The 27,372-nt window shown below is 48.5% G+C and overlaps 1 protein-coding gene across 3 annotated transcripts; it reads left to right on the plus strand.

Annotated features, from left to right (window-relative positions):
• Nucleotides 1-1,279: 1,279 nt before the first annotated feature.
• On the plus strand, nucleotides 1,280-27,372 carry GCNA (germ cell nuclear acidic peptidase). Of its 3 annotated transcripts, none has more exons than XM_023249106.2 (12): nucleotides 1,280-1,759; nucleotides 7,986-8,040; nucleotides 12,481-12,624; nucleotides 13,448-13,494; nucleotides 13,897-13,933; nucleotides 15,232-15,314; nucleotides 18,400-18,744; nucleotides 19,949-20,039; nucleotides 23,157-23,301; nucleotides 24,526-24,664; nucleotides 25,638-25,842; nucleotides 26,153-27,372. In XM_023249106.2, the coding sequence occupies exons 2-12, from the start codon at nucleotides 7,988-7,990 to the stop codon at nucleotides 26,397-26,399; spliced, it is 1,536 nt and encodes a 511-aa protein (XP_023104874.1). In that variant the 5' UTR covers nucleotides 1,280-1,759; nucleotides 7,986-7,987; the 3' UTR covers nucleotides 26,400-27,372. The 3 variants fall into 3 exon arrangements, with proteins under 3 accessions (XP_023104874.1, XP_044907283.1, XP_044907282.1); XM_045051348.1 differs by lacking the exon at nucleotides 1,280-1,759 and adding an exon at nucleotides 5,525-5,630; XM_045051347.1 differs by lacking the exon at nucleotides 1,280-1,759 and adding an exon at nucleotides 6,392-6,512.

Here is a 27,372-nt window from a genome sequence, read left to right on the forward strand (position 1 = left end):
GTAGTCTTACTCTTTGTGTGGGCCATTCATTCATGCTCGGTATTTGAACTCAGCCACAGGTATGAGTGTGAGGATATTGGTGCATCAGGGACCAAAGCAGGCTGTTTAGCTGCCCATTTTCTCAGAGATAATAAGTGGGGAAATTTTTTTCAATAAAATTTCAGGGGCACCTGGCTGGCTCAGTTGGTAGAGCATGTGACTCTTGATCTTGGGGTCGTGCATTCAAGCCTCAGGTTGGGCATAGTGTTTATATTAAAAATGAATAAATTTCAGCTGATTTATGCTACCCCCCCTTTTCTGTGGGTTGTGATTCTCAAAGCCCTAAATGGTCTGGTGTGTGTCTTGATGCTGCTTCCTAAGAGGTGGTGGGGGCAGAAAGGTGTCCAGTAGCCTACTCATAAACATTCTTACCCCTACCTTCTTCTGTATGTTTTGAATCTGCCTGGGTTATTTTCAGTCTACTTTAGTTTCTCCTGTCTTCAGTCTAAAGGAGTTGTGTGTCCTGAATGAGCTTGTGTAACATGATTCGATTCCAGTCCTAACCCACTTTTTACTTGAAGCACATGCCTCTTCATAGTAACTACAGCTAACATTCTGGTTCTTTGCCCAAACTTCTAAGGGACACATTTATGTAACCCCCATTTTTTTTTTTATAGACGAGGCTTGTAGAGGTAAACTTGCAAGTTTGTTGTAGAGATAGGGTTCTAATGATAAACCCTTTGTCACTTGTTCCCCATCCATTCAGAATACCTTTATACATGTAGGCAGTTTAGTGCTTAAGAGTTTGGATTTTGGAACCAGGGCTGCTGGAGTTTGAATTCCAGGTCTGCCACTCTCTAGCCAGGGGATCCCTGTAAAAGGAGTGCTGACACTGCCTATTTTTAAGGTGTCTTAAGCATTAAACCCATATAGAACACTTGGAACAGTGCCCAGCATGAAATCAATATTAATATAATATTATATCTTTAAACGCAAGGAGGTTTTATTTGTATTCTTTTGGTTAAATGCTTAAATTCTGAAATGTATGGGTGTCCGCCAGAGAAATGGGCACCATCCAGAAAGCGTTTACTTGCCCAGTTTGTTTTTCTCGGTGTGTTTGGAGCAAGTGCCAAAAAGCCTGAAGTAACCAACCCCTCTATCTTCAGGGTTTCGAGGGTTCTGGAAACAAACGTCACCGTCCGGTGTTGCCAGGCACTGTTGGATTAATGCCTTGCTCTTATCTAGGGGTCTAGGTGGCCTTCCCCCGTTTCCTCCTAGCTCAGAGTAGTTTGGAGGGTGGGCAAACAGGCTTAGAGGTTTGGGCGATGCAAGCAAGGAGCTGGCGCTTGCTTATCCAAGTTCTCACAGATGAAACTTCTGTGGGAATATTCAGCCCAGTTCTCCCGTGTCACCCAAAAAGCTCATTTTAGGGATCGGCAAACTACAGAAACGGGCTCCGGGACCTGAACTCTGCACGAAATGGCACTTTCACGACAAAACAAGTGGCACCCGTGGAAGTGATAGACCTGACTCCGGAAGCACTGCCTCTGGGCGCCAAATTTGAGTTCATAGCCACGAAATTCAAATTTGCCGCGTGACCGCACTGTGATAGGTGGGTACAGGGAGGAGCTCAACACGTCAGTTTCCCACTTCCCGTGGAGCGTGCCTGAGCCTATAAAAAGTCTTGCGCCTGGCTTCTCAGTTGCTCCGGAGTTCCCACGCCATCCACTACTAGTTGGAGGTGAGCAACGGTCAGCTTCACCAGAGGCGGCTGTATCAGGTAGGTGGCTTGGTGGGGCTGAGGTGGGTACTGAAGCGGGAACGATCTAGAAGCTCATCCTAGCTGAGGAGAGCTTAATTAAAACCAGGACCGCCATATGCCCTGGACACTGTCCATGAACCTTGGGACTGAGATTAGGGCAAAATATGTTGTCTGTTTCCACTTTTAAAAAAGGCTTTTGGAAGAAGCGATTTTAAGCCTTCTTATACTGTGCTAAAGCGAAGATGAGGAACGGGGGGCCTGAGGGATCCCAGTGGGGGCCCGAGGGAGAAGTGGCTTGGGGGAGGTGGCCTGCGATTGTACAGGGGAACAATTGTTGCGGAGGAGCGCCTAGGCCTGAGAATGGTTGGCTGGGTGAGACTGGGGTGTGGTGGTGGGGGAGGTGGCGTGCTGGCTAGGGCATCGGGGCATTCGATGCCTGGTGCAAGGGGGGTAGAAATGGGGGCAAATGGAGGGTGGGTAGGAGTGTGTGTGTGGGGAGGGTCAATGCCTGATATGCTAGCTGCGGCGAGTGGGGTGTAAGGGAGATTTTGAGGCCCAGTTGGTGTAAGACCTGGGGACAGGAGGGGCTGGAGGCGCGGGTGGGTGGAGGTTTTGAGGCTTGAATGGTGCAAGCCTGGCTGGGTGTGGAAGGGGAAGGGGTCTGAGCCTGTAAGACCTGGGAGTAAGGTGTCGAGGACTGGTTGGTGCAAGACTGGCAGTAGCGGGGAGGGGTCCGGGCTTTTTGCTGCAAGACCTGGGGCTGGGGGGAGGGCAGATGAGTTGGAGGCATTGATGCCTCATTGCTGCAAGATTGGCGGGAGGGGGGAGGGGTCTTGGCAGGTTGCTGCAAGACCTTGGGGTTGAGGGGGCTGGGCGGGTGAGTGGAGGCGTCCATGCCTCATTGGTGCAAGATTGGCGAGGAGGGGAGAGGGGTATGGGCTTGATGCTGCAAGACCTCCTGGGATTGTGGGGGGGGGGGGGGGGGTGAGTGGGTGAGTGGAGGCCTTGATGCCTGATTGGTGCAAGATTGGCGGGAGCGGGGAGGGGTCTTGGCGGGTTGCAAAACCTCTTGGGGTTGAGGAGGGGTGAGTGGGTGAGTGGAGGCCTTGATGCCTCATTGCTGCAAGATTGGCGGGAGGGGGGAGGAGTCTGGGCCTGTTGCAAGACCTCCTGGGATTGAGTGGGGGGGTGGTGAGTGGGTGAGTGGAGGCCTTGATGCCTGATTGGTACAAGATTGGCGGGAGCGGGGAGTGGTCTTGGCGGGTTGCAAGACCTCTTGGGGTTGAGGGGGCTGGGCGGGTGAGTGGAGGCGTCCATACCTCATTGGTGCAAGATTGGCGAGGAGTGGGGAGGGGTATGGGCTTGATGCTGCAAGACCTCCTGGGATTGGGGGGGGGGTGAGTGGAGGCCTTGATGCCTGATTGGTGCAAGATTGGTGGGAGGGGGAGGAGTCTGGGCCTGTTGCAAGACCTCCTGGGATTGGGGGGGGGGTGAGTGGGTGAGTGGAGGCCTTGATGCCTGTTTGGTGCAAGATTGGCGGGAGGGGGGAGGAGTCTGGGCCTGTTGCAAGACCTCCTGGGATAGGGGGGGGGTGATTGGGTGAGTGGAGGCCCTGATGCCTGATTGGTGCAAGATTGGCGGGAGCGGGGAGAGGTCTTGGCGGGTTGCAAGACCTCTTGGGGTTGAGGGGGGGGTGAGTGGGTGAGTGGAGGCCTTGATGCCTGTTTGGTGCAAGATTGGCGGGAGGGGGGAGGAGTCTGGGCCTGTTGCAAGACCTCCTGGGATAGGGGGGGTGAGTGGGTGAGTGGAGGCCCTGATGCCTGATTGGTGCAAGATTGGCGGGAGCGGGGAGAGGTCTTGGCCGGTTGCAAGACCTTTTGGGGTTGAGGGGGGGGTGCGTGGAGGCCTTGATGCCTGATTGGTGCAAAATTGGCGGGAGGGGGGAGGAGTCTGGGCCTGTTGCTGCAAGACCTCTTGGGGCTGAGGGGGCAGGCTGGGCCGGTGAGTGGAGGCATTGATGCCTCATTGCTGCAAGATTGGCGGGAGGGGGGAGGAGTCTGGGCCTGTTGCAAGACCTCCTGGGATTGAGGGGGGGTGAGTGGGTGAGTGGAGGCCTTGATGCCTGATTGGTGCAAGATTGGCGGGAGCGGGGAGGGGTCTTGGCTGGTTGCAAAACCTCTTGGGGTTGAGGGGGCTGGGCGGGTGAGTGGAGGCGTCCATGCCTCATTGGTGCAAGATTGGCGAGGAGTGGGGAGGGGTATGGGCTTGATGCTGCAAGACCTCCTGGGATTGGGGGGGTGAGTGGGTGAGTGGAGGCCTTGATGCCTGATTGGTGCAAGATTGGCGGGAGTGGGGAGGGGTCTTGGCGGGTTGCAAAACCTCTTGGGGTTGAGGGGGGGGTGAGTGGGTGAGTGGAGGCCTTGATGCCTCATTGCTGCAAGATTGGCGGGAGGGGGGAGGAGTCTGGGCCTGTTGCAAGACCTCCTGGGATTGAGTGGGGGGGGGGTTGAGTGGGTGTGGAGGCCTTGATGCCTGATTGGTACAATATTGGCGGGAGCGGGGAGGGGTCTTGGCGGGTTGCAAAACCTCTTGGGGTTGAGGGGGGGTGAGTGGGTGAGTGGAGGCATTGATGCCTTATTGCTGCAAGATTGGCGGGAGGGGGGGAGGCGTCTGGGCCTGGCGGGAGGGGGGAGGAGTCTGGGCCTGTTGCAAGACCTCCTGGGATTGAGTGGGGGGGGGGTGAGTGGGTGAGTGGAGGCTTGATGCCTGATTGGTACAAGATTGGCGGGAGGGGGGAGGAGTCTGGGCCTGTTGCTGCAAGACCTCTTGGGGCTGAGGGGGGAGGCTGGACGGTGAGTGGAGGCATTGATGCGTTATTGCTGCAAGATTGGCGGGAGCGGGAAGGGTCTTGGCGGGTTGCAAGACCTCTTGGGGTTGAGGGGGCTGGGCGGGTGAGTGGAGGCGTCCATGCCTCATTGGTGCAAGATTGGCGAGGAGTGGGGAGGGGTATGGGCTTGATGCTGCAAGACCTCCTGGGATTGGGGGGGTGAGTGGGTGAGTGGAGGCCCTGATGCCTGATTGGTGCAAGATTGGCGGGAGCGGGGAGAGGTCTTGGCGGGTTGCAAGACCTCTTGGGGTTGAGGGGGGGAGGGGTGAGTGGGTGAGTGGAGGCCTTGATGCCTGATTGGTGCATAATTGGCGGGAGGGGGGAGGAGTCTGGGCCTGTTGCTGCAAGACCTCTTGGGGCTGAGGGGGCAGGCTGGGCGGGTGAGTGGAGGCATTGATGCCTCATTGCTGCAAGATTGGCGGGAGGGGGGAGGAGTCTGGGCCTGTTGCTGCAAGACCTCCTGGGGCTGAGGGGGGAGGCTGGACGGGTGAGTGGAGGCATTGATGTGTTATTGCTGCAAGATTGGCGGGAGCGGCGAGGGGTCTTGGCGGGTTGCAAGACCTCTTGGGGTTGAGGGGGCTGGGCGGGTGAGTGGAGGCGTCCATGCCTCATTGGTGCAAGATTGGCGAGGAGTGGGGAGGGGTATGGGCTTGATGCTGCAAGACCTCCTGGGATTGGGGGGGTGAGTGGGTGAGTGGAGGCCCTGATGCCTGATTGGTGCAAGATTGGCGGGAGCGGGGAGAGGTCTTGGCGGGTTGTAAGACCTCTTGGGGTTGAGGGGCGGTGAGTGGGTGAGTGGAGGCTTTGATGCCTCATTGCTGCAAGATTGGCGGGAGGGGGGAGGAGTCTGGGCCTGTTGCAAGACCTCCTGGGATTGAGTGGGGGGGGTGAGTGGGTGAGTGGAGGTCTTGATGCCTGATTGGTGCAAGATTGGCAGGAGGGGGGAGGAGTCTGGGCCTGTTGCTGCAAGACCTCCTGGGGCTGAGCGGGGAGGCTGGACGGGTGAGTTGAGGCATTGATGCGTTATTGCTGCAAGATTGACGGGAGCGGGGAGGGGTCTTGGAGGGTTGCAAGACCTCTTAGGGTTGAGGGGGCTGGGCGGGTGAGTGGAGGCGTCCATGCCTCATTGGTGCAAGATTGGCGAGGAGTGGGGAGGGGTATGGGCTTGCTGCTGCAAGACCTCCTGGGATTGGGGGGGGTGAGTGGGTGAGTGGAGGCCCTGATGCCTGATTGGTGCAAGATTGGCGGGAGCGGGGAGAGGTCTTGGCGGGTTGCAAGACCTCTTGGGGTTGAGGGGCGGTGAGTGGGTGAGTGGAGGCATTGATGCCTCATTGCTGCAAGATTGGCGGGAAGGGGAGAGGCGTCTGGGCCTGGCGGGAGGGGGAGGAGTCTGGGCCTGTTGCAAGACCTCCTGGGATTGAGTGGGGGGGGGTGAGTGGGTGAGTGGAGGCATTGATGCCTCATTGCTGCAAGATTGGCGGGAGGGGGGGAGGCGTCTGGGCCTGGCGGGAGGGGGAGGAGTCTGGGCCTGTTGCAAGACCTCCTGGGATTGAGGGGGGGGGTGAGTGGGTGAGTGGAGGCCTTGATGCCTGATTGGTGCAAGATTGGCGGGAGCGGGGAGGGGTCTTGGCGGTTTGCAAAACCTCTTGGGGTTGAGGAGGGGTGAGTGGGTGAGTGGAGGCCTTGATGCCTCATTGCTGCAAGATTGGCGGGAGGGGGGAGGAGTCTGGGCCTGTTGCAAGACCTCCTGGGATTGAGTGGGGGGGGGGGTGAGTGGGTGAGTGGAGGCCTTGATGCCTGATTGGTACAAGATTGGCCGGAGGGGGGAGGAGTCTGGGCCTGTTGCTGCAAGACCTCCTGGGGCTGAGGGGGGAGGCTGGACGGGTGAGTGGAGGCATTGATGCGTTATTGCTGCAAGATTGGCGGGAGCGGGAAGGGTCTTGGCGGGTTGCTGCAAGACCTCTTGGGGTTGAGGGGGCCGGGCGGGTGAGTGGAGGCCTCCATGCCTCATTGGTGCAAGATTGGCGAGGAGGTGGGTGGGGTATGGGCTTGATGTTGCAAGACCTCCTGGGATTGAGAGCGGGTAAGGCGTGGCGGAGTGGGGGGAACGAGTGGAGGTGTCAAGGTCTGATTGGTGCAAGACCGGCTGGGGGCAGAAGTGTTGGGGGAGGGGTCTGGGCTTGGTGTAAGGGCTGGGGGTGGGGGGGTGGAGGCGGGTTGGGGGCTGGTGGAGATGTTGATCTGATTGGTATAAGACTGGCGGGGAGGTGGAAGTGTTGGAGGAGTCTGGGCTTGTTGGTGTAAGACTTGAGGTTGGGCGGAATGTGGGGGTGGGGGCTAGTGGAGGTGTCCGGATCTGATTGGTGTAAGACTGGTGGGGGGGGGCGGAAGTGTTGCGGGAGGGGTCTGGGCCTGTTGGTGTAAGACCTCTTGGGGTTGAGAGGGGGAGTGGGGATGGAAGACGGGAGTGGAGATACCGAACTCTGATGGGTGTGAGGCTGGCTGGGGGTGGGAGTGGGGAGGAGCCTAGACCACCTGGGGATGAGAAGGGGGGAGTACGAGGTGGAGGTAGTGGTGAGTGGAGGTTTTGGGAGGTTTTGGGGGCCATATTGGTGCAAGACAGGCTGAGGCAGAAAGCGAGAATAGGGGGATAAGGGCATTGGGGGAAGGTGTAGAGCATTTGAGGGTGAGGGTGACCCGATCCGTTTAAGCTCAGTGGAGGTGGGGTACAGTAAGGGGGTAGGGAGGGTAGAGGTTGGATAGAGGTTTGTGTGGGGTGTGATGGCCTGGTCTGTGTACCACTGGCTGGGAATAGGAGTAGAGAGGGGGAGGGATGGAAGAGGGTGGAGGGGTTGAAGCCTGGTAGGTTCTTCTTGGGGCATGAGGGAGGAGTAGGGAGAGTGCAGGTATGGGGAGAGTGGCCAGCCAGTTGGGATGTGGGGAGTGGGAATCCCTTTGAGGGAAGATCTCACTGGGCCAGGAACTGAATAGGAGTTAGTGCATGAGGGAGAAAATGTATCCTGGGGCTAATGAATGAATGATTGTCCTTTATAATGTGGGGGTTGAGGTAACTTAACATCAGAGGCTGGCATGTGCTTTGGGCTTTCTGAGTGATGTGCAAAAGAACCTTGGTGGGACAGGGTTCTTCTCTGATGGGGGGTGGGGTGGTATACCTTGTCTCTAGTTTTCTCCATCCAGGAAAAGTCTGCAACAAATTTAAATACATCTCATTTCACAGAGCAAAGTTTTGGCTTTAAAGTAGGGTGAATAAGCTGCTCAAAGATAAATGCAGAATGTAGAAATGTTTGTTCTGGGTTTTCGTTTTCTTTAAAAAGTATGTTTTTGTCTTGACTGTAGACATGGACATGTCGGAAGAAGTACCTGGCCAATCTAAGATTGAAGAAGATGATTGGTGAGACTGGAAAAATTTTCTATTTAGTCCTGCTGTGTTGGCAAAATGATTTTCTCAAAAAGTATATGTTTCTTTCATTTAGAGTCTGCAGGGTGTATAATTTGGTTAGTCATAAAAGGAGAATTGTGAAAAGGGGCCTTCGAATCATATGAGTCCAGCCTCTTACTCGATGTATGAATCCTCTATATAACACCTCTATTAGTGGCTAGGAGCATACTCCTCCATGAAGCAACACAGTGCGTTGTTGAATATGCATAATTCCTAGAAAGTTCTTCATTCTAATGATTTTCAAATAAACATTTGAACGTAGATGTTAAAATTTATTCCACTTTTCATTATATTGCTTATATTTAAAGAAATGAAAATTTTAATGAGATACCATTTTTCATATACCAGATTGGCAGAGATTTAAAAAAAGTGATAATAACTGGAGTTGGCAAATTTGTCGGTGAACGGGCAATTTCATATAGCCATTGTGAGAATATAAATTGGTGCAACTTTTAACTGCCCATGTTCTTTGACCTAGTAATTCCACTATTAGGACATTTTCTTTCCACGTTAGTACAATTTTATCTTATTTAATATATTAAATTATATATTAACTAATTTAACATATTAAATAAAATTGTACACATACACACACCCATATACTTAAGTGCATAAACGTGGTTATATCCTACATTCTTTTTGTGTAGTTCACTCTTACTGTTTCTTGACTCCTTTTCCCCTTCTCCCATGTCCCTTCTCCCTGTAACTCATGTTTATTTAATTGTACACAGACATACACAGGCTGGTTTGGTCTTTGTTGAGTTCTGTGGAAGAAGGATGTATGACTTAATCTTAGCATACAGAGAAGTATAAGGATGTTCATCTCAGCACTATTTGTATTAACACAAATTGGAAAGAGTTTAAATGACCTAAGGGTGTAGTTGAATAAATTATGGTTCCTCCAAAAAATGTGCAAAAGAACTACATGTACTCCTAATGGAGAGATTTCTAAGATACATAATGTGAAAAACTGTAAGCCATAGAACAATCCATATAGAATAATATTTATTTTAAAAGATGTGTGCACTTGCCTTGTGCTGGTGTTTATGTTTAAGAACTTTCCAGAAGAATAAATAAGACACATTGTTCCTGGGGAGTGGGACTCTTGGAGGAATCTGGGACAAAGTGTTCCTCTTCCTCACTCCTGTTTTAGTGTTCTTTATCACTCACAAAAGTATCTGGTAAGCATTATAACGTGATTGTCATTAAAATGGAAGGGGGGATTAGAAAACAATGCAGCAAATACACATTGGAAAATACACATCTTAAGAAGTAATGAAAAGAACTGTGAATTCAATGTTACTTTCCTATTAAGTAGCAAATGAGAAATATTTAATCCTGTTACTGTAATGTTGCTGAACTATGTGCTGATCTAAACCTTTGGAAAGGATTATAAAACTATAAAATTGGTTGTACTTTTGATTAATTTGACTTTGGGGAATCAACTTTAGGAAGATGCAATTTATAAAAGGAATTAAATACACAAAGATCCTTGTAGAAGCATTCAATTAAAGAAAAGATGTGTGTTATCAAGAATACACCAGGTAAAATTCTAGCTCTTTCTAGGACCCTCAGTCACTTGACCCAAATAGTGCCCAAGGGCAGATGGTTGGCATTAGTTCTCCTGAGAAATAAACAGGCAGTCTGGTTTATTAGTCAGCCCCTTGCAAATTCGGTTAACAGGGTCATTGCTCTAGCTTTTGATGAAGAATTGACAGACCTGAGTTCTTGAACCTACAGATGTGAAGGCTGGATCCTGGACTTCTGATTGGAGATTGCTTTTGAGGCTGGACAATGACTGACCAGTCTCTCCACCCACCCTCTCTGTGTGTCGAGACTATTACATTTCACTATCTGGGCACTGTATTTTCTTTAATGCAGACAACATTGTTAGTTTTTTGTGTGTTTGCTCCTACTTTGGGCTGACTCTGCATCTTGCATAACCTTCAACATAAGGTTCACATAAATGGGTGTGTATACATAGTTTTTTAAATAGAGAAGATTATTCCTTCGTGAGATCTCCTAGGCAAAGTCTTTTAAAAACGAGGTTCCATAGGGGTGTGGGGGGGGGATGTACAACAGTGAAAGGGATCCTTGCAACCACTTTTTGAGATTCATTCATTCTTTTATTCAGCAAAATAGTTGAGTCCTGACTATACTGAACAGTGTGTAACAGGTATGTGTCCAAATCCTTGCATGGTTTACTCTCTGGAATGGGAGATAGAAACATGTAAACAGGCAATTCCAGTATAGCGTGATAAATGCTGTGATGGGGGACAAGTTCATGATCCTGCAGAAGGGCAGACATTATCTTGTTGAATTTTCGCAGTAGCCCTATGAGGCAAGGGGTTGTTTGACAGCTGAGGCCCAAGAGCTTTATTTACAGAAGTCTGGGTAAGAAGTGATGGTGGCTCAGAGTGGGGTGGTAATAGTAGAGTTGGAGAGATTGGAATGAACATAGGGTATGTGGTAGTTTATCAATTCTGAGAGTTTTTTCTACAGTTTTGAAATTGGGATGCATCCAAAGTACAAGGGAGGGTTTGGCCAGAGATAGTGATAGTGGTAGGAACATTGAGTTCATCGTTAACAATAGAGAATCGGGTGTAAATACAGATAAGACGATAGACTCATTGGTGGGAGGACAAGGCAATTCCTGTCTGATTGCTTCTATTTTCCCAGTGACTTATGAGAGAAGGTCATTAATAGAGTGGAGGAGGTTCTGGCAGTTTGAAGGCAGAAGTGCTACAGAAATCCATAATGCAAGGGGTGAGGGACCGGTTTTCATTGATCACTCAGAGCCCAATTCGTAATCTCTGATGGCCACTGACTGTTGCTTTTTAGCCCAGGATTCTTTGTTAATACTACAACAGCAGGGGCGCCTGGGTGGCTCCGTTGGTTACGCGTCTGACTTTGGCTCAGGTCATGATCTCACAGTTCATGAGTTCAAGCCCCGCGTTGGGCTCTGACAACTTAGAGCCTGGAGTCTGCTTCGGATTCTGTCTGTCTGTCTCTCTCTCAAAAAATAAGTAGACATTAAAAAAAATTTTTTTTAAATACTACAACAAGATAGACGGGGAGAAATACCATATTTTATTAAATTTTTTTTTTTGAAGTTTATTTTGAGAGAGAGAGGGAGCAGGGAGGAGCAGAGAGAGAGAGAATCCTAAGCAGGCTCTGCACTGTCAGTGTGGAGCCCAAAGCGGTGCTCAAACTCACAAACTGAGATCTGAGCTGAGGTCAGATGCTTAACCAACTGAGCCACCCAGGTGCCCTGGATCCTTTGAAGTTTTTGAAGGTTTTTGTTTAATGCATCTTCAAAGCTTCTAATGTGATTTCTTAGCCCTTTCATGACAGGGTTCTGGTTAAGCCAACTGGCTTTTCCAAGGTGCATCTATTCTGCTTTGAAACACTGTCTAGGAACTTGTACTCCTGGTGGCAGATTATACTTGGAAAAGGTATCTAACAAAATTTGTCTCCTTTTTGACCACCTGTTTTCTTCTTAGCACTTTCTTCAGACTGCTTTTCCTGTCAGTTACCATCCCCCGTGGAATTCGATGATTTGTCTTCAGGGATTAGAGTGGGGTTCTCTGTCATGTAACTTGTGGCATGTTTTCGATCCCTTCTTTCTTTTGTCTGACCCCTAATTGTGTGTTGTGTGTAACACAAAAGTATGTAAGAACAGAGTTGAAGCACGAATCACATTTGAGTTTATATGTAGTGCTGTTTGTCGATAATAGGTTTCAAGAGAAACAAGGTCACGTTTTGGCCCATACCTGGGAAACCTTTTACTCAGCAAGAGTTTTCTTTACTAATATAAAAAAAACTTTTTTGAGGCCTAGTGATTGATAAATGAATAGGAAATTGAACCAAGGGTGTTGAGCCAGCATGTGTCTTGGAAGACTGAAAAACTTATGTAATCAGTCCCAACAGTCAACCTCAAGGCTAAAAGAAAAGCCCTCAAGAAGTAGTGGTTAAGCTTGGGAAAAAAAATAGTTACAGAGAGTGAGGGAGACAAACCATAAGAGACTCTTAAATGCAAAGAACAAACTGAGGGTTGATGGGGGGATGGGGGAGAAGGGAAAACGGGTGATGGGCACTGAGGAGGGCACTTGTGGGGACGAGCACTGGGTGTTGTATGGAAGCGATGAACTATAGGAATCTACCCCCAAACCAAGGGCACACATTACACATTGTGTGTTAGCCAATGTGACAATATATTTAAAAGAATTAAAAAAAAAAAAGAAGTGGTTAAGCTTAACTTTTTCTGTGGAAACCCTTATAACTATCATGACCCTTTTGGTTTTCTCTGTGTCACAACAACTAATAAGATTACCTGTGATCAGGTCCTAGAATGTAGCCCGGCTCCAGCACCAAAGTGATGTTTTATTGCAGGTGGATTGCGGATGAATGTCATGGAGGGATGTCCGGTCAGCTGATGTCTGGAGAACTGAAGGATCTCAATCCAGAACATGCTTTGGCATCGACTCAGGCATTACTGTGCAGCTGTAATATGCCAGGCAGCCTGCCACGGGAGGGGTGAGAGGGGAGGTGTGGGTAGGTGGGATGAGTGTTGGGGCCTCTGGCACATTATTGGGGGGTAGAGAAGCGAGAGGCCCCAACATCATGGTTCCCTGCAGAGAGCAGTTGCAGCCTTGAAATCACCCTTTGTTTGCTCCCCGAGAGCCAAAGCATAAGAGACTCTTAAAAAACTGAGAACAAACTGAGGGTTGATGGGGGGTGCGAGGGAGGGGAGGGTGGGTGATGGGTATTGAAGAGGGCATCTTTTGAGTTGAGCACTGGGTGTTGTATGGAAACCAATTTGACAATAAATTTCATATATTTAAAAAAAAAAGGTGGCCATCAGCCTTGTCCACTTATCTAGATAGCAATCCCAATAAGTAGGCCCTCTTCAAGCACTAAAGCCCCAAAAGATGTCCTCCTTGCTGTTTTTTCCTTCCGATGTTTATTTGTAATCTCTTCATCCTCGAGTCCTTTCACCCATGGCCCCCTTTCTCAGAATTCACTTTTGTATCCTTATTTATTTATTTTTTTCACATCTTTAAATAGAAATCACTTGGCAGAAAATGGGCTTCTCGCAGGCAGCTAATGGTGCTCAGCTAACATTCTTCCCCTATCTTTGATTCTGCAGTTAAAGGCTAAGCAGCCTGTTGCTTCTCATTTTTCTTCACCACCGCCCCCCCCGGTGTGATCCTGATTTCATAAGCCCTTAAAACCTTTTTGCCTCTCAGGAACTAGAAGCTCTGATTTGTGGTTCTCTCCATTTGAGGTTTTGGCCATGCGGTTATGTATGATGAGGAGTAGCCTGCCTTTATAACCGCGTGTATTTTCTTTTTTGCAGCTGCATCATTATTGTGGACTCAGACAGCGACGAAGAATTGGAGCCCTGTAAGTAGAGTCCACTTGAAGCAGTAATTTCTGTTTCCAGGTGTAACTTAGACATGCCTTTGTAGAGATGACTGAACTGATTTGGGACGTTTGGGGTGAGCTGGTCCTGGACTTGTCCCCACCAGGGCTCGCTCCAGATGGGTCAAATGAAGATTATTTCCCTGCTGTTAGGAGCAGGGACAGTTCTCTGTGCTGCTTTTCCAGTTTGCTTCCTTGACCTTTTTTCTTTAGGCGTCCTTACTTTTATTTCCTCTCTATCTCCCATGAGGGGATATGAGTCTCCCATCCATTTTAACAAGCCCTAACTCCTGGAGTTGGTTTTAGGGAGTTAAAGATATGGGTGACCACATTTTTATCATGCTTCAGATGCTTCCTGACACCCTCTTTCTTTCTCTGATTTAGTTGTGACCAAAAAGAAGCAGCAGAAACAGAACATTAGGTGAGTAGGAAAAGGAGTGAAATTTAACATTTTTTTGAGGAATGATGCTGTGGGTAAGAAGATTTAAGAATAAACTTCACATGTCCTCTCAATACTGTGTTCAGGGTCACAGTGCGTCTTTGATCTCACCACCCGGTTGAATCTTAGATTCTTCATGCCAGGCCCATTATCTAATTGGTTAGTTTCTCCCTCAGCATGTCTATGTGATCTGCCCCCTCACTTTCAGTTGCCACTACACAGGCCCTTACCCAGTGAAGGGGTGTTGCCCAGGTGCCAGACTATAGGAGGTGATAGAAGAATATTACTGGAATAAATCCAAAATAGGATGCTTAGACAACAGAGGTTTCCACATTGACCACTTGAATGAACTGTAGTGGATTTACTGAAGTATGATTTTCATACAGCAAAAATCACACGTTTAGGTGTATAGTGTGATGAAATTTGATAACGTGTATGGTAGTGTAAACATTACCACAATCAGAGGTTCAGGATATTTTTGTCACTGTTATTTACATTTTTAAAATTTTATTCTTTAATTTGTAAATTTTCATAATTTTCCAATATTTTTATTTATTTCCTTAACAGCGAGGGAGCTCGAGTGGGGGAGAGGCTCAGAGGGAGAGAGAGAATCTTAAGCAGGCTCCATGCCCAGCATGGAGCCCCACACAGGGCTTGATCTCACGACCCTGGGATCATGACCTGAGCTGAAATCAGGAGTCGAATGCTTAACTGACTGAGCCACCCAGGTGCCCCAAGAAATCCAGAAAAGACTTTCAAGGAGGGAATAAACGAGATGGCAATGGCCCATCAACCTGGCAGCTTAAAATCGGTGACCATGGTGAAAGTGGATTAGCGGATTTATGTCTGCGACACGTGCAGGCAAATCCTCTGACAGGTGTTTTGAGTAATTTTCTCACCCTAAAGGTGTGTAAGACTTCTCGTACACTGTTTGGAAAGTACAGAAAGATGGTGAATTTCAACCTTTTGGGACTTCTGACTGAAACACCAAAGGCAGCCGAGAACGAGGGCCTCACAGGGGTGCTCACCACCCACACCCTGGGTAGCACAGGGGTTCTGCCATGTTTGACTCCCGCCAGCCCATTTCACTCAGTATTTGACAGATGCCTCCTTTTGAAAAGAGGTTCCAAAGAAGGGGAACAACCGAGTTACTACAGGGACCAAAGCAAGAAAATGTTTCCAAGTGATCCTGTGCATCATACAGGAGTTGGAAGAGGCCATGGGAAGAAGACCAGAGCACTTAACGTTTCTCTTTTGTGTTTCCCTGTCTCCTCACTCAGCTGTGTGGTGATTGACTCAGACTCTGAGGATGAGTACTTCCGTGAGAACGTCAGAGCTCAGGCATATGAAATAAGCAGTGAAGGCAAGTGTACTAGTAACTGAGTAGGAGCTGAGCTCCGCAGCCCTCATGGTGTAGTGATTTCAGGATGCGCGTCAGCAGCCGTTCTATTCTGAATCACTTAGTAACGAGTGCCTCCATTTCTTCCCTGTGTGTGCTGGATGTGGCCACGGCCAGAATTCCCCTCGCTCCCCACCCTGGTGGATTTCCAAACACAGCAGCAACTGTTCTCTCTGCTTCAGACCTTGGGCACCCTCCTCCGTAGAGTGCTTGGCCTGCCAAGCATCAGGGAATCAGGGGCCAGGAAGTCAGGAACTGACACTAGGGAGGTGTGAAGGCCGCTCCGCTCCTCCACCTTCTGCTCTTTTCTGAACTCTTCCGTGTGTGGGAATGGCAGAGAGGGCAAGCGATGAGTGAGGGGCGTGGGCTCATTCTTTCCGGCCTGATGGAGACTTAGGTGGGTGATGGTTCTGAGTCCGCCTACAGGGACTTCTCAGGGAGGAACCTTTGCTTTCTCCAGGTAGCTGTTCATCTTTGCCTTTCACCGTTCTCTTTGTTTTCTAGAGATTTCTGTTTTTATCAGAGCCTGTTTCCCACAGGAGATCTTTGCCCCTTTGGATTCAGAGGCCTATTTATTTATGTATTTATTTACTATTGTTTAAATGTGTGTTTATTTATTTTTGAGAGAGACTGCGAGCAGGGGAGGGACAGAGAGAATCGCAAGCAGGCTTCGTGCTGCCAGCGCAGCGCCTGATGTGGGGCTCGAACTCACGAACTGTGAGATCATGCCCTGAGCCAAAACCAAGAGTCAGAAACTTAACTGACTGAGCCACCCAGGCGCCCCCAGAGGCCCTTTTAACCTTGCGGGAGGCATGGAGCTACACTCACAGTTCAGAACCTGTTCAGCGGGTGTGAAATGTAGGAAGGCCAGGAGCTTCTTAAGCATCAGGAACGGTATGGTACTTGATCCATCTTTGCTTACTTCGAGGTATAGGGCATGATACATAGGCCTCTCCTTAAGTTACTGGCTATTTCTTTGGTAATCACCCAAGAGCTACCATTGGCCAAAGTTCCCTGGCTAACCTGGGATGTCAGAGCAGGGAGACAAGAGGGGGCTTGGAACTCTACACTCCTATTTTACTACCTGTCCCCTCTGATTTATTTTTCCCCTTCCTCTCTAGCTCTGAGTGGATGTGCCTGAGTGAGATGGGGGTCCAGGTGCAGCAGAGTAGAGGCTATGACATGACAAGCCGCTATCAAGGGTCAATGGGAGCCCCAGGGGAAGTAGCTTTAAAGGTAGGGCATGAGTGACAGAGCCAGAAACCAATTCGTCACCACAGGCTGCCACTTGCTGACCCGTTTAGTCAGAAGATCCCTATGTTTTTGAGGATGACCTTTTTTTTTTTTAACGTTTATTCATCTTTGAGACAGAGAGAGAGAGAGCATGAACAGGGGAGGGTCAGAGAAAGAGGGAGACACAGAATCCGAAACGGGCTCCAGGCTCTGAGCTGTCAGCATAGAGCCCGACGTGGGGCTCGAACCCACGGACTGCGAGATCATGACCTGAGCCGAAGTCGGACACTCAACCGGCGGAGCCACCCAGGCACCCCAAGGATGACCTTTGAACTAAGGTTTTTCTGACCTTTCTGTTGGGTGGACCCTTCACTGTGGGCACTCATCCCAGTAATGGAGAGATGAGGAGGGCCCCGATAGGACTGTCTTTGTGTGTCTCTTTACTGTTCTTCATGTGCCCTTTCTTCTGTTACTGTAATGAATTTAGGTACTTTTACAGAAAAAGGAGCTTGACCACATATTTCTAAGATCACTTCTAACCTTTGTCAGTGTACAGTCATTTTTTTCATAGATTGTGAGCAATGTGTCCCTACTCTCTTTTTTGTTGTTGCTATTGTTGCTTTGTTTTTTACTTTCAACTGCAATTGGGAATTCTTTAAAATTTCTAAGAAGGATGACTTTTTACCATAGCAACACCCACTCCTTCCTCTTTATTGCATATCTGAAATTCTTTGGTAATTAAATGATAGAGGAGACTCTCAAATTACATGATCCCAAATCTGCAATTGTAGGATAAAGAGCTTTTGCACCACAAATATATTTTTGCATCTTGTCTATGCTGTAGTGTGTGTGTGTGTGTGTGTGTGTGTGTGTGTGTGTGTGTGTGTGTCTGTAACATCTGGAATCCTAGAAACCTGGAAGTTGGGCTCTGAACAGACTCCAGAGAGCATGTGGTATTAGACATGCCATGCCTCATTTCCAGATGAAGGGACGCTCGGGGAGGGCGGGGACATTCCAAATGTTCCCAAGGTTTCTCACTGCTGGTGTTAGGACTGAACCCTTCACACTTACATCAGTGGCTCTGAGAGCTTTGCATTTATGGACTAGTTAGAACATTAAATTTTGTCTAAAAATGGGAGCAAATTCCAGTACCATCTAGTATCAGTGTAATTGCATAAAGTATAGAAAGCAAAAGTTCAGGGAGGATGTAATCTCAAGGACAATCCTTTAAATTCTAGAGCTCGAACTTGGTAGGGAAAAAGCCCACTTTATTCTGATTTCTCTTGTTTTTCTGTGGAGCAATGACAGCACACAAGTCTGCAGAGCTGTGTTTGGGAACCACCGAGCACCTGCAATGTGCTACATAGTGTGATTTGGAAAATTGCCACTAGACTTGGGTTGCTATTTTATCTGTCTCTGCTCTCAGTCAAGTAAAGAAGGGATAGAGGGAAAACAATCTAAAATAATGGATTCTTTCTTTAATTTTTTTTACTTTAAGTTTATTTATTTTGGGGGGAGAGAGAGAACCGGGGAGAGGTAGAGAGAAGGAGAGGGAGTCCCAAGCAGGCCCTTAAGCACAGAGCCCAACATGGGACTTGAATCCATGAACCCTGAGATCAGGACCTGAGCCGAAATGAAGAGTCGGATCCTTATCCGACTGAGCCACCCAGGTGCCTCTAAAATAATCCATGCTTAACTGTGAGTCATAATGTCACAGCTTCCAGTTTGTTAAATTTGTGCTCAATAATCTAAAGTTGAGTGTGAAAGGGGGACAGAGGGAGTATATTTCTACATGATTGTGTCTTTTGAATTTCAGATGAGGTTCAATATGTGTCTTCTAACATTGAGAAGCCTGCCATCAATGAGCCTCCAATAGTTATTTCTGATGATGATAGTGATTTCGAGGGCCCCGTGATGATCATAGATGACAATTTGTGTGGTCAGGGCCAAAGCTCCTCAAATGAAAAAGAGATGGAGGCCTTTGATGTCTGCCAGCACAATTCATCTGCTGGTGTTGCTGAGCTGGGCGGTGGTGAAAATCTCTGCCCACCGCCAGGTGTTGCTGAGACTGAGGTGGAGATTCCAAATGAAGAGCCAGCACCTGTGGTGGAGCAACCAAGGAAAAGGAAGAGCAAAACCAAAAATATATGTGTGGTGCCCGGTAAGCCAGTTGAATCAAGTAGGCCTGTCCCACTGAACAAGCCCAGCACCGCCCCCCCCCCACCACCTGCCTGCAGTGTGCCAGCCATGCCTGCCATGCCCTTTCCCCTGGATATGTCTGTCTTGTGAGGTCTGCCTGTCCTGATCGCCAACCTTAAGCCATCTCAGCAGGTCCCTAGCGGCCAGGGGAGACAGCCATCCCGGTGAAAAGGATCTTTCTGGAAATGGGGGAGGAATGCCCACGTCTTAGTATTTTACCATTCCCTCCATGCTTTCTCTTTGTGCTTTCTGGCCTGAGGATATAATCCCTTTTTTCTTGGGACCCAGCCCAATGTTCAGTTCCTGTAGGGAACTGTAGGTCGGAGATGTTCCACCCTCCTAGATTCCCAAAGTTCTCAGACCCCCATCTCTACTAGAGCATTTACCCAGCTGTCTTTTGTTGTTGTTTTTTGAGAAAGGGGGGTGCAGGTGAGCTGGGGGGGACAGAGAGAGAAGCAAGGCTCACCAGAAACGGGGCATGAGTTCACCCGATACAGGGCTTGAACTCACGAGTTGTGAGATCGTGACCTGAGCCACCCAGGCGCCCCACCCTCCCCAGCTGTCTTATGTTTCTGAAACTGTTCCCCCAGTAGATAGTGCACCTCTTGTGAAGACCTCTAGGGAGGACCCTAACTCATTTTGAAGTCTCTCCCAGGGTCTAGCCTGGTATTTTGCACATAATAGATGTTTAATACTTTTTTTTTTTAATAACCAAATAAATGATACTCCTGATGGGGAAGTCTCTGGCTAGAGCAGTTAGCAGTATATGGGTGCTAGAAATCTTTCCATCTGGCTTGCGTATTGAGTGTTGGCACTGCCTATGATCCAGTCTTGCCCTTGGAGCAAGTGTGGACAGCATTCCTTACACTGCGCGTGCCTCAGGTGCCCACACAATCTGACCTATAGCGGCATGCTCGTGTGGTCTCATTATAGTCCCTGGTACCTATGACAGAACCCTACCCAGCCTACTCTCTGCTGGCAGCTCTGTGATTCCCATAGATAAAAATCTGTCACGCTGGCCAATGGACAGTATACAGGCTTTAGACCGTTTTTGTTTCTAGATGGTGCTCTGGGTGTGGCTGTGGGGCCTCCTCCTGGGTTTACCTTTCTGCCAGCTGCTTGCTGGGATCAATTTTCAGGGTGCAAACGAGCTCTTCTCTTTTCAGCTGTCACAGCACCAAAAACACGTGGGCCTTCAAAGAGGTTTGCTTCTAAGAGGAAGCCCCATGCAGCAAAATGTGACAAAAGCCACACTGGGTACGTACTGTCCATATCGGACTGAACAGGAATTGATTGTATAATTGTCATGTGTTAAGCAGTCCACTGGGCATGAGAGAGGGTCTTCAAGGGGATGAAAGAGTCTGGTGGTGGGGGGGGGGGGACAGTGTGTCCATCCCTGAATTGGAAGAGCATAAGAGGGGGGAGGAGGAAAGGGAGGAGCAGCCCACTGTTCCACACCTCCCTTTTGCCCCCACATCACTTCTGGCCTCTTGAGGTTTCCTTGGTCCTTAAACTCCGATCAAAAAATGATGTGTGGCCAAACCAGAGCCTTTTTTCAGGCTAAATACTGCTTCGTGGCCACCAGTTTACACTAAACCAAAGCAAACGCAGTGGGGATGGTGAGAAGGCAGAACTGACATGTTCCAATCCATTGGTGTTGGAGGGCAGTTGTCTTCCAGGTTTTTCTAGGGCTTGGGATGTGCCCAGTTGCTCCCACTACTGTTTTTATTCTTGCAAATTTTTAAGGCGTCAACATTAGGGTGAAACTGCTTGTAGTTCCTTTCTTTTTATGAAGTTATAGGTAATTGAGCCTGAAAACAACAGGTCATTTGGACCAAGAACATATTAATACTTGAAGCAAAAAGCTAACAGGTTTTTTTCATTCAGATTCCCCAACTTCTTACCTTTTCCCTTAAAAATAGGATGTTGTAAGCCTAATTTTCTTCATTCTTACTTGCATTCAGGAGTAATATATACTTATATCTGACTTCTCTTAACAAGACCAAGGATATGTCTGAAGCCTGTGTGTTTATTTTGTTTTAACTGTATTTTGGGCCAAAAATGCATCTTTAAAAAATTCTTTTTCTAAAATTTACTTATTTATCTCAAGAGAGCAAGCACAAGTGGGGGAGGGGTAGAGAGAGAGGGAGACACAGAATCTGAAGCAGGCTCCAGGCTCTGAGCTGTCAGCACAGAGCATGATGCAGGGCTCGAACTCCCGAACCGTGAGATCATGACCTGAGCTGAAGTTGGATGCTTACCCGACTGAGCCACCCAGGCACCCTGCCAATAAATGCATCTTATGGGAAGAGGAACGGTGTGTTGGGCACTGGGGCAACAGAGCACCTTGGCCCTGAACAGAGGCTCTCCTTGTTTCTGCACTTCCTGCCCGGTGAGGTAGCAAATGGAGTTTGGCGTGTTCTCTCTTAGGTGGATCCCCTTTCAGCAGAGTTTCTTTTGATATATATTTCAGCTGCTTTGCCTGTAGGGCCACGTGTGTTGGGTGGCTCCCAAGTTGCTTTGCTGTGGTGTGACGTGACAGAAGAAGGCATGTAAGCTGCCCCTTTGTGTCACTGTCCTCTGCATCATCCAAAGGAGCCTGGTCTGTTTGGAGTCCTCACTGTTGCCTCGGTGCTTCCTGTTTCAGTCAGGAGGCTTCCTGTTGTGCTTAGCATTTGTTCCTGTGTAGCTGGTCATAGTGTCTGATGTACCCATTTGGGGTCTCGTTGGTTGCTCTGATGTGGAGATTGTTCCACCTGCAGCAAAGTGGCACAGGCATTGTGGGGAAAGGTACGCTAAGCCACAGGGCCTGCTTGATGTGAGCGCTGATGCACATGGGGGTCACGTTCTCTGCCAAGGCCTGCAGGTGGTTTAGGTTTTCATCTGCTACCTTTCCGGGTGCAGATTTGCTTTCAGAGCTAAGTCATTGGAGACAGAAGTGTTAGTCACCAGGGGCAGGCTTTGGGGTGAAGACGCTTACTTTTAGCTGTCTTTACCTCATTTGGTATTTCTTTCCTCTCTGTGCCCCAGCCACCCCACTGTGACATAAGGGGTTAATGAGTGTGCTACAAAATCTCAGTCTCAGGAGTTCTGTTGAGTTAGAAGCTCACTTAACCTGTGTCTGCTCTGGTTTTATGTGTCCAGCTCTGTGGGCTCATCTCTTTGGTCTTGTGGATTATTGTTGGCCAAGAGAAAAACACTTTAGTTTAAATAGCTGTTACAACTGTGAGTCCTTTATGTGATTAGCACTATTCTTTGTGCATTTGAATTAGGCCTCGAAAGATGGGGCAGCAACAGTGGTCTAATGGGAAAACCATGAGATTTGGGCCAGAAGATTCAGCGTCTGGGAACTTTGGGCAGGTCACCTAACCTCTGACCTTCAGTTTCCTCATCCGTCAAGTGGAGATAGGAAGAAGAGCAATAGCTTCTTTGGGGGGTGGTGGTGAGGATCAAATAAGGTCATGCAAAAAAGAAGTTCTCCACAAATGGTAAAGCACTACACTCATGGTTGTTCTCAGGAGAGGTAGAGATGTACTCGTTCTAGCGGTCATGGGCACATATGCTGTGCCAAGGCATGAACGAACTGTGGGAAATCACAGTTCCTGTGCAGAGAATGTTTAACTTGCCTACTTTGGCCAGAGTAGAAATGGTAGCTGGAACACAGATGTTGGGACCGGATTGACCTGGGCCTTGAATGCTAGGCCCAACAGTCAGTGAAAAGCCAGGGAGGGACATAATTGGAACACGGCCTAGAAAAAATGAACCTGAAGTGTGTGTGTGTGGTTGCACTAGAAGGAAAAGAGCCTGGAGGTTAGGAGCACAGAGGAATGCTGTAGTGGCAAGGCATCAAGGGGAAGAGGGGAACTTGAACTAGGCTCGTGACCGTGGGGTGGAAAGAAAGGCTGGATAGAAGAGATAATGTGAGGGAGATAGCAGTCTTTGTGCCTGTTGAATATATGGGGCAGGGGAGGAAATGAATTTTAAAATGTCTCTGAGGTCTTCAGCCTGCTATAACAGAAGTCAGATAGTTAAACACATTGAGCGGGGGGGACATACTCCTGTTAATCAGGTGGAAATTTGCGTCAGGCGATTGTAAATTCAGAACTGGATCCCAGGAGAGAGATCAAGACTGCAGATACAGGTGTGAGATCACTCCAGTGGAGGTTGTAACCACGGACTTCACATCTCTGAGGATGGAAGCAGTGAGTAGGAAAAGTCTACAAATGGAACTTTGGGAAATGCTCTCCTATAAGGTAGTTAGAAGGAAGAGGGACCGGCAGGTTTTCTGAGTCTCTCCGGATATGACCTGTACGTATGCATTTCTGCTATTTACTTCTTTAACTATACAAAACTTAGTTGAATTTACCTTTGCAGGCATTCCATTTGTGAAATACCTGGATGTTTCTTGCATGACGTGGAAAAGGCAAAGCAGTATTCTGGAAGGAAGTTCAAGAAAAATAAGGACAGCCTGGTTCAGGAAATGTACAGTCTGTTTAACAGATCTGTCTTTGACAAAAAGGTACAGTCGGTGAATAGACACTTAATGAGCACCTGTCATATGCCCAGTGCTCTTGGGTGCTGTGAGGTGTGCAGATACGCTAGCTGTATATTTCCTGCCCTTGAGAGGTGTCAGTTTAGATGGGGAGATGATACATGCACACGTGAAAGAAACAGACAATGTTTGTGGGTAATAATATATGGTACAGACTTGTTACCAGCACAGGACCTCAGCAGAGGCAGAAAAATCACTGAGTGCCTCAGTGGTGAGGAAATAAGGTTGGCTGTGGAGTGGGGGGAGACTGAAGGATGTGGAGAGAGTGGCAGTGATGGGGGAAGAGGGCATGTGTGAGGCATGTATTGAGGCTTGACTATCTGGAAGAGAGGGTTTATGCTGAGGAATAATGGGGAAGAGCTGTGTGACCTTGGGCAAGTTACCTCCCCCCTCCCTTGCCTCGGTTTTCTTGGTTTTCTCACCTGCAAAATGGGAGTGATAATAGTACCTGCTACTTCATAGAATTATGGTTGGGCCTAGGGAAGGTAATACACCTGGAGTACCTAGAACAGGGCCTATGACCTAGTAAGTGATACACGTCGGCCATCCCTTGTTTTTGGTAGCGTAGCACTAGATAACGGAGGGCCTTTGGAATCAGATTGGAGGGGGGCGCTGAAATTGAAATCAGCAGGCACCACCTCACAGGGACAGGATAGGACGCAAAGCGTCTACTGAGGGAAACTAACCTGTCTGTAGTGTGGGGCCTATACTGGATTGGAGAGAACCTGGAGGCAGAGAGACTGAGTGGTCATTAGGTTTTTCAGACTCTTATTATTGCTGCTGATGAAATTTCCTGCCAGTAGGGTTTTCAGATCTTTCTAAGGCTCCCCAGCCTTTGGGTAAATCACTCCTGACGACTGGGGTGTTACCTCACGGGACCGAGGAGTAGACCAAGGTGCATGTACAATCTCACCTCACCACTTTTAGTACCCACAGGGTTCCATTCCTACCTCGGTGGGTTTGCACTTCTCTCCCTGACGCTTGTCCCCGTGCCGGGCAGCGCACATCTTGCTTTTGCACACACTCAGCAGTCTCCCTTAGGTCCTGATTGCCTGTCAGTTGTTCTCACCTGGGCTTCAGCCTGGCTTTGATTCTCCCCAGAACGTTTAGGCTTGCAAAACTCCCGAGCCAAGATCCTTTGGTCTGCTCGAAGCTGCTCTCTGACTTGCCTGCTTTGCTTTTTGTTCTCAGCTGCCAGAGAAAATCGATATCGGCTGGAATAAGAAGATGCTGAGAACTGCTGGCTTGTGCACCACTGGCGAGACACGGTACCCGAAGAAGGAGCGTTACGCGAAGATCCAGATTTCTCTGAAAGTCTGCGACTCTGCAGGTGATGGCAGCCTTCTGACACAGGCCCATGAAGTTACTCTTAAGTCCTGGTGTTTTCTGGCAGCCTTTGTCACAGCTTCTCCTGCCATTCCTGGGTAGATAGGCCTACTACGAATGTCTTGCTCAGAAGACATTCCTAACGATGTCTCCTCATTCCTGAGAATCCAACTTGGCCATCTTTCCATTAGGGTAACTTTCTCACTGCAGCTGGCTCCCTGCTAACTGAGGTTCAGGGTCCCCCGTAGCTAACCAATCAACCAGATTTTCATAATGACCCTCCTGTCATCATTCCTTTGCCCCCACCCAGGTGTAAGGCCTTGTCACCTCACCCTTCTCCCTGCTCCACTCAGTCTCCTACATACCACCATGTCGCTTTTCCACAAAACACCTGGCTTTCCAGGCTGTCGCAGCCTGCCCCCCACTCTGCTCAGCCAGGCTTATCTCTAAGCATGCCGCCTCTAGCGTGTCCTGTGCTTCAGCGAAACTTCCTTCACACTGCCTCTCAGAATGCACCACACAGCTTCCTGGCCTTGTCCTTTGTTTACATTTCTCACCACACCTAGAATGGCCTTTCAAATTTGCAAAGCCAGTCAGTTGTTAGGGGCCCAGCTCAGAATCCCCCTTTTTCCGTGGAGCTTCTCCTGACCAAATCCCAAGGCCATAGCCACTGCTCCCACCCCGTCCACTTAACGTAACCCAGGTCTTGACTGGGTATATTTGTAGCAGCAGCATCCCCCAAAAAGAAGAGCATGCTGGAGCTGTCCTGAAAAGATTGTTGTCTCTGACATCAACAAAATCGGTTACATAGGGGACAGATGTCCCTTTCAGAATCCTGGGAAGCTAACACTCATGACTGCCCATGTAGACTTATAGCAGATGGCTTTGCATGTGGTGGGGTTGAGAGTCTAGTGGGTAACAGGCCGGAGGGAATGGGTTTAAGTGCTCATGTTTCCTTTGCCTCCCTCTCTTCCAAGACCGCCTTCGGGATACTTTGATCCATGAAATCTGCCACGCGGCCTCCTGGCTGATTGATGGTGTTCGTGATTCTCATGGCGACTCATGGACGTTTTATGCCAAAAAATCGAACCTGGTGCACCCAGAGCTGCCCCTGGTCACCCGTTGCCATAACTACAAGATTAACTACAAGATTCATTATGAATGCACTCAGTGCAAAGCCAGGTGAGACCCTTTGCCTCTCAGACTTTCCTCTGTTCTATTTCTGCTGTGACTTCCAGCTGGCTCTCTGTGATTTTGTTGGTAAGTATGTGGCCAGCTGGCTAGACGAGTGAAACATCTCTACTCCTTTCCGTGTCTTCCTCCTTCATTCTCTTCTACTTTGAGCTGACCTCAGACTGCTGCTGCTGCTTGGTGCCCCACTCTGAGAAGCCAGGCAAAAAGTCTTGCTTTGGGCCAGCGCCAGCAGGTCGGAGAAGATGCTGAGGTACAGTGACTGATTCCCTTACTGCATGATGTCTCTTTTCCTCCTTAGAGTCGGCCGCTACACCAAATCATTGAACACCGACCGCTTTATCTGTGCCAAGTGCAAGGGGACTCTGGTCATGCTGCCGCTAACTCGTAAGGATGGGACCCCCATTGCGCCCCATGTGAGACCATTTGCCAAGTATGTGCAGGAGAATTATAGATTGGTTAAGCAGTCAGCGGAAGGGCTAAGCCATGGCGATGTGATGAGACAGCTCAGCAAGGATTATGCCCTTAAGCACAAGCGAAATCCTTAAGGTTATCTGAGACTATACTTGTGCGAGCTGAGTCCTCCACTGCTAAGAAGTTTTAGAAAACATTTGTTTCTGCAATGAATACTAGGATTTAAGTGAGTTTTTATAGCTTCATCCTGTAGTGATGATTGTTCTTAACTAAGGATTCTGTTGGCAACCATTCTATGCCTTTGACAGTACTCAGAAACCCTTTGGGTCCACCTTGGGTGTTACTTAGACTCCATAGTTTTAAGACATAGAACAAAATACAGTAAGAGAAGCACATAGTTTTAAGATTAAGACATAGAACAAGATACAATAAGAGAAACCCATAGTGTTAAGACGTAGAATAAGATATAGTAACAAAAACCCATAGTGTTAAGACCATAGTTTTAAGATTAAGATGTAGAGAGGTGCCTGGGTGACTCAGTTGGTTGAGCATCCGACTTCGGCTCAGGTCATGATCTCATGGTTTGTGAGTTTGAGCCCCGTGTCAGGCTCTGTGCTGACAGCTCAAAGCCTGGAGCCTGCTTCGGATTCTGTGTCTCCCTCTCTCTCTATCCCTCACCTGCTTGCGTGCTCTGTCTCTCTCAAAAATAAATACATTAAAAAATATTTAAAAAAAAAGATTGAAATGTAGAATAAGATACACTAAGAGAAACCCATAGTGTTAAGACCATAGTTTTAAGATTAAGACGTAGAACACATACAGTAAGAGAAACATAGTTTTAAGATGTAGAACAAAATGCAATAAGAGAAATGCTTGTTCAAGAGTGGCAGGTTGAGAAAAGGAGAATGGCGTTGGGAAGTGAACCAGATTCAAAGGTGGCCCTCCAAAACCCGGGCTGCTGGCAGGTGGAACCTGTTATACCTACTTAGAAATAAGAGACAGACATGTCTCATGAATTGAGTTGTTCTTGATGTTGAATAAAGCCATGTAAGCCAGTGTAGCTGTTCATAAGATTAGAAAAGTAAATAAACTGTTTTCTGCAATTCA

Source organism: Felis catus, chromosome X, assembly GCF_018350175.1.
Source record: "Felis catus isolate Fca126 chromosome X, F.catus_Fca126_mat1.0, whole genome shotgun sequence".
Taxonomy (NCBI): Eukaryota; Metazoa; Chordata; class Mammalia; order Carnivora; family Felidae; genus Felis; species Felis catus.

Excerpts from the sequence above, each read along its gene's own strand:
- GCNA (XM_045051348.1), top strand. The coding sequence starts at position 5,540 with ATGCCTGATTGGTGCAAGATTGGCAGGAGGGGGGAGGAGTCTGGGCCT. Across the intron at positions 18,745-19,948 it reads AAATATATGTGTGGTGCCCG|CTGTCACAGCACCAAAAACA; the intron begins GTAAGCCAGTTG and ends TTCTCTTTTCAG. Across the intron at positions 25,843-26,152 it reads TGCACTCAGTGCAAAGCCAG|AGTCGGCCGCTACACCAAAT; the intron begins GTGAGACCCTTT and ends TTTCCTCCTTAG.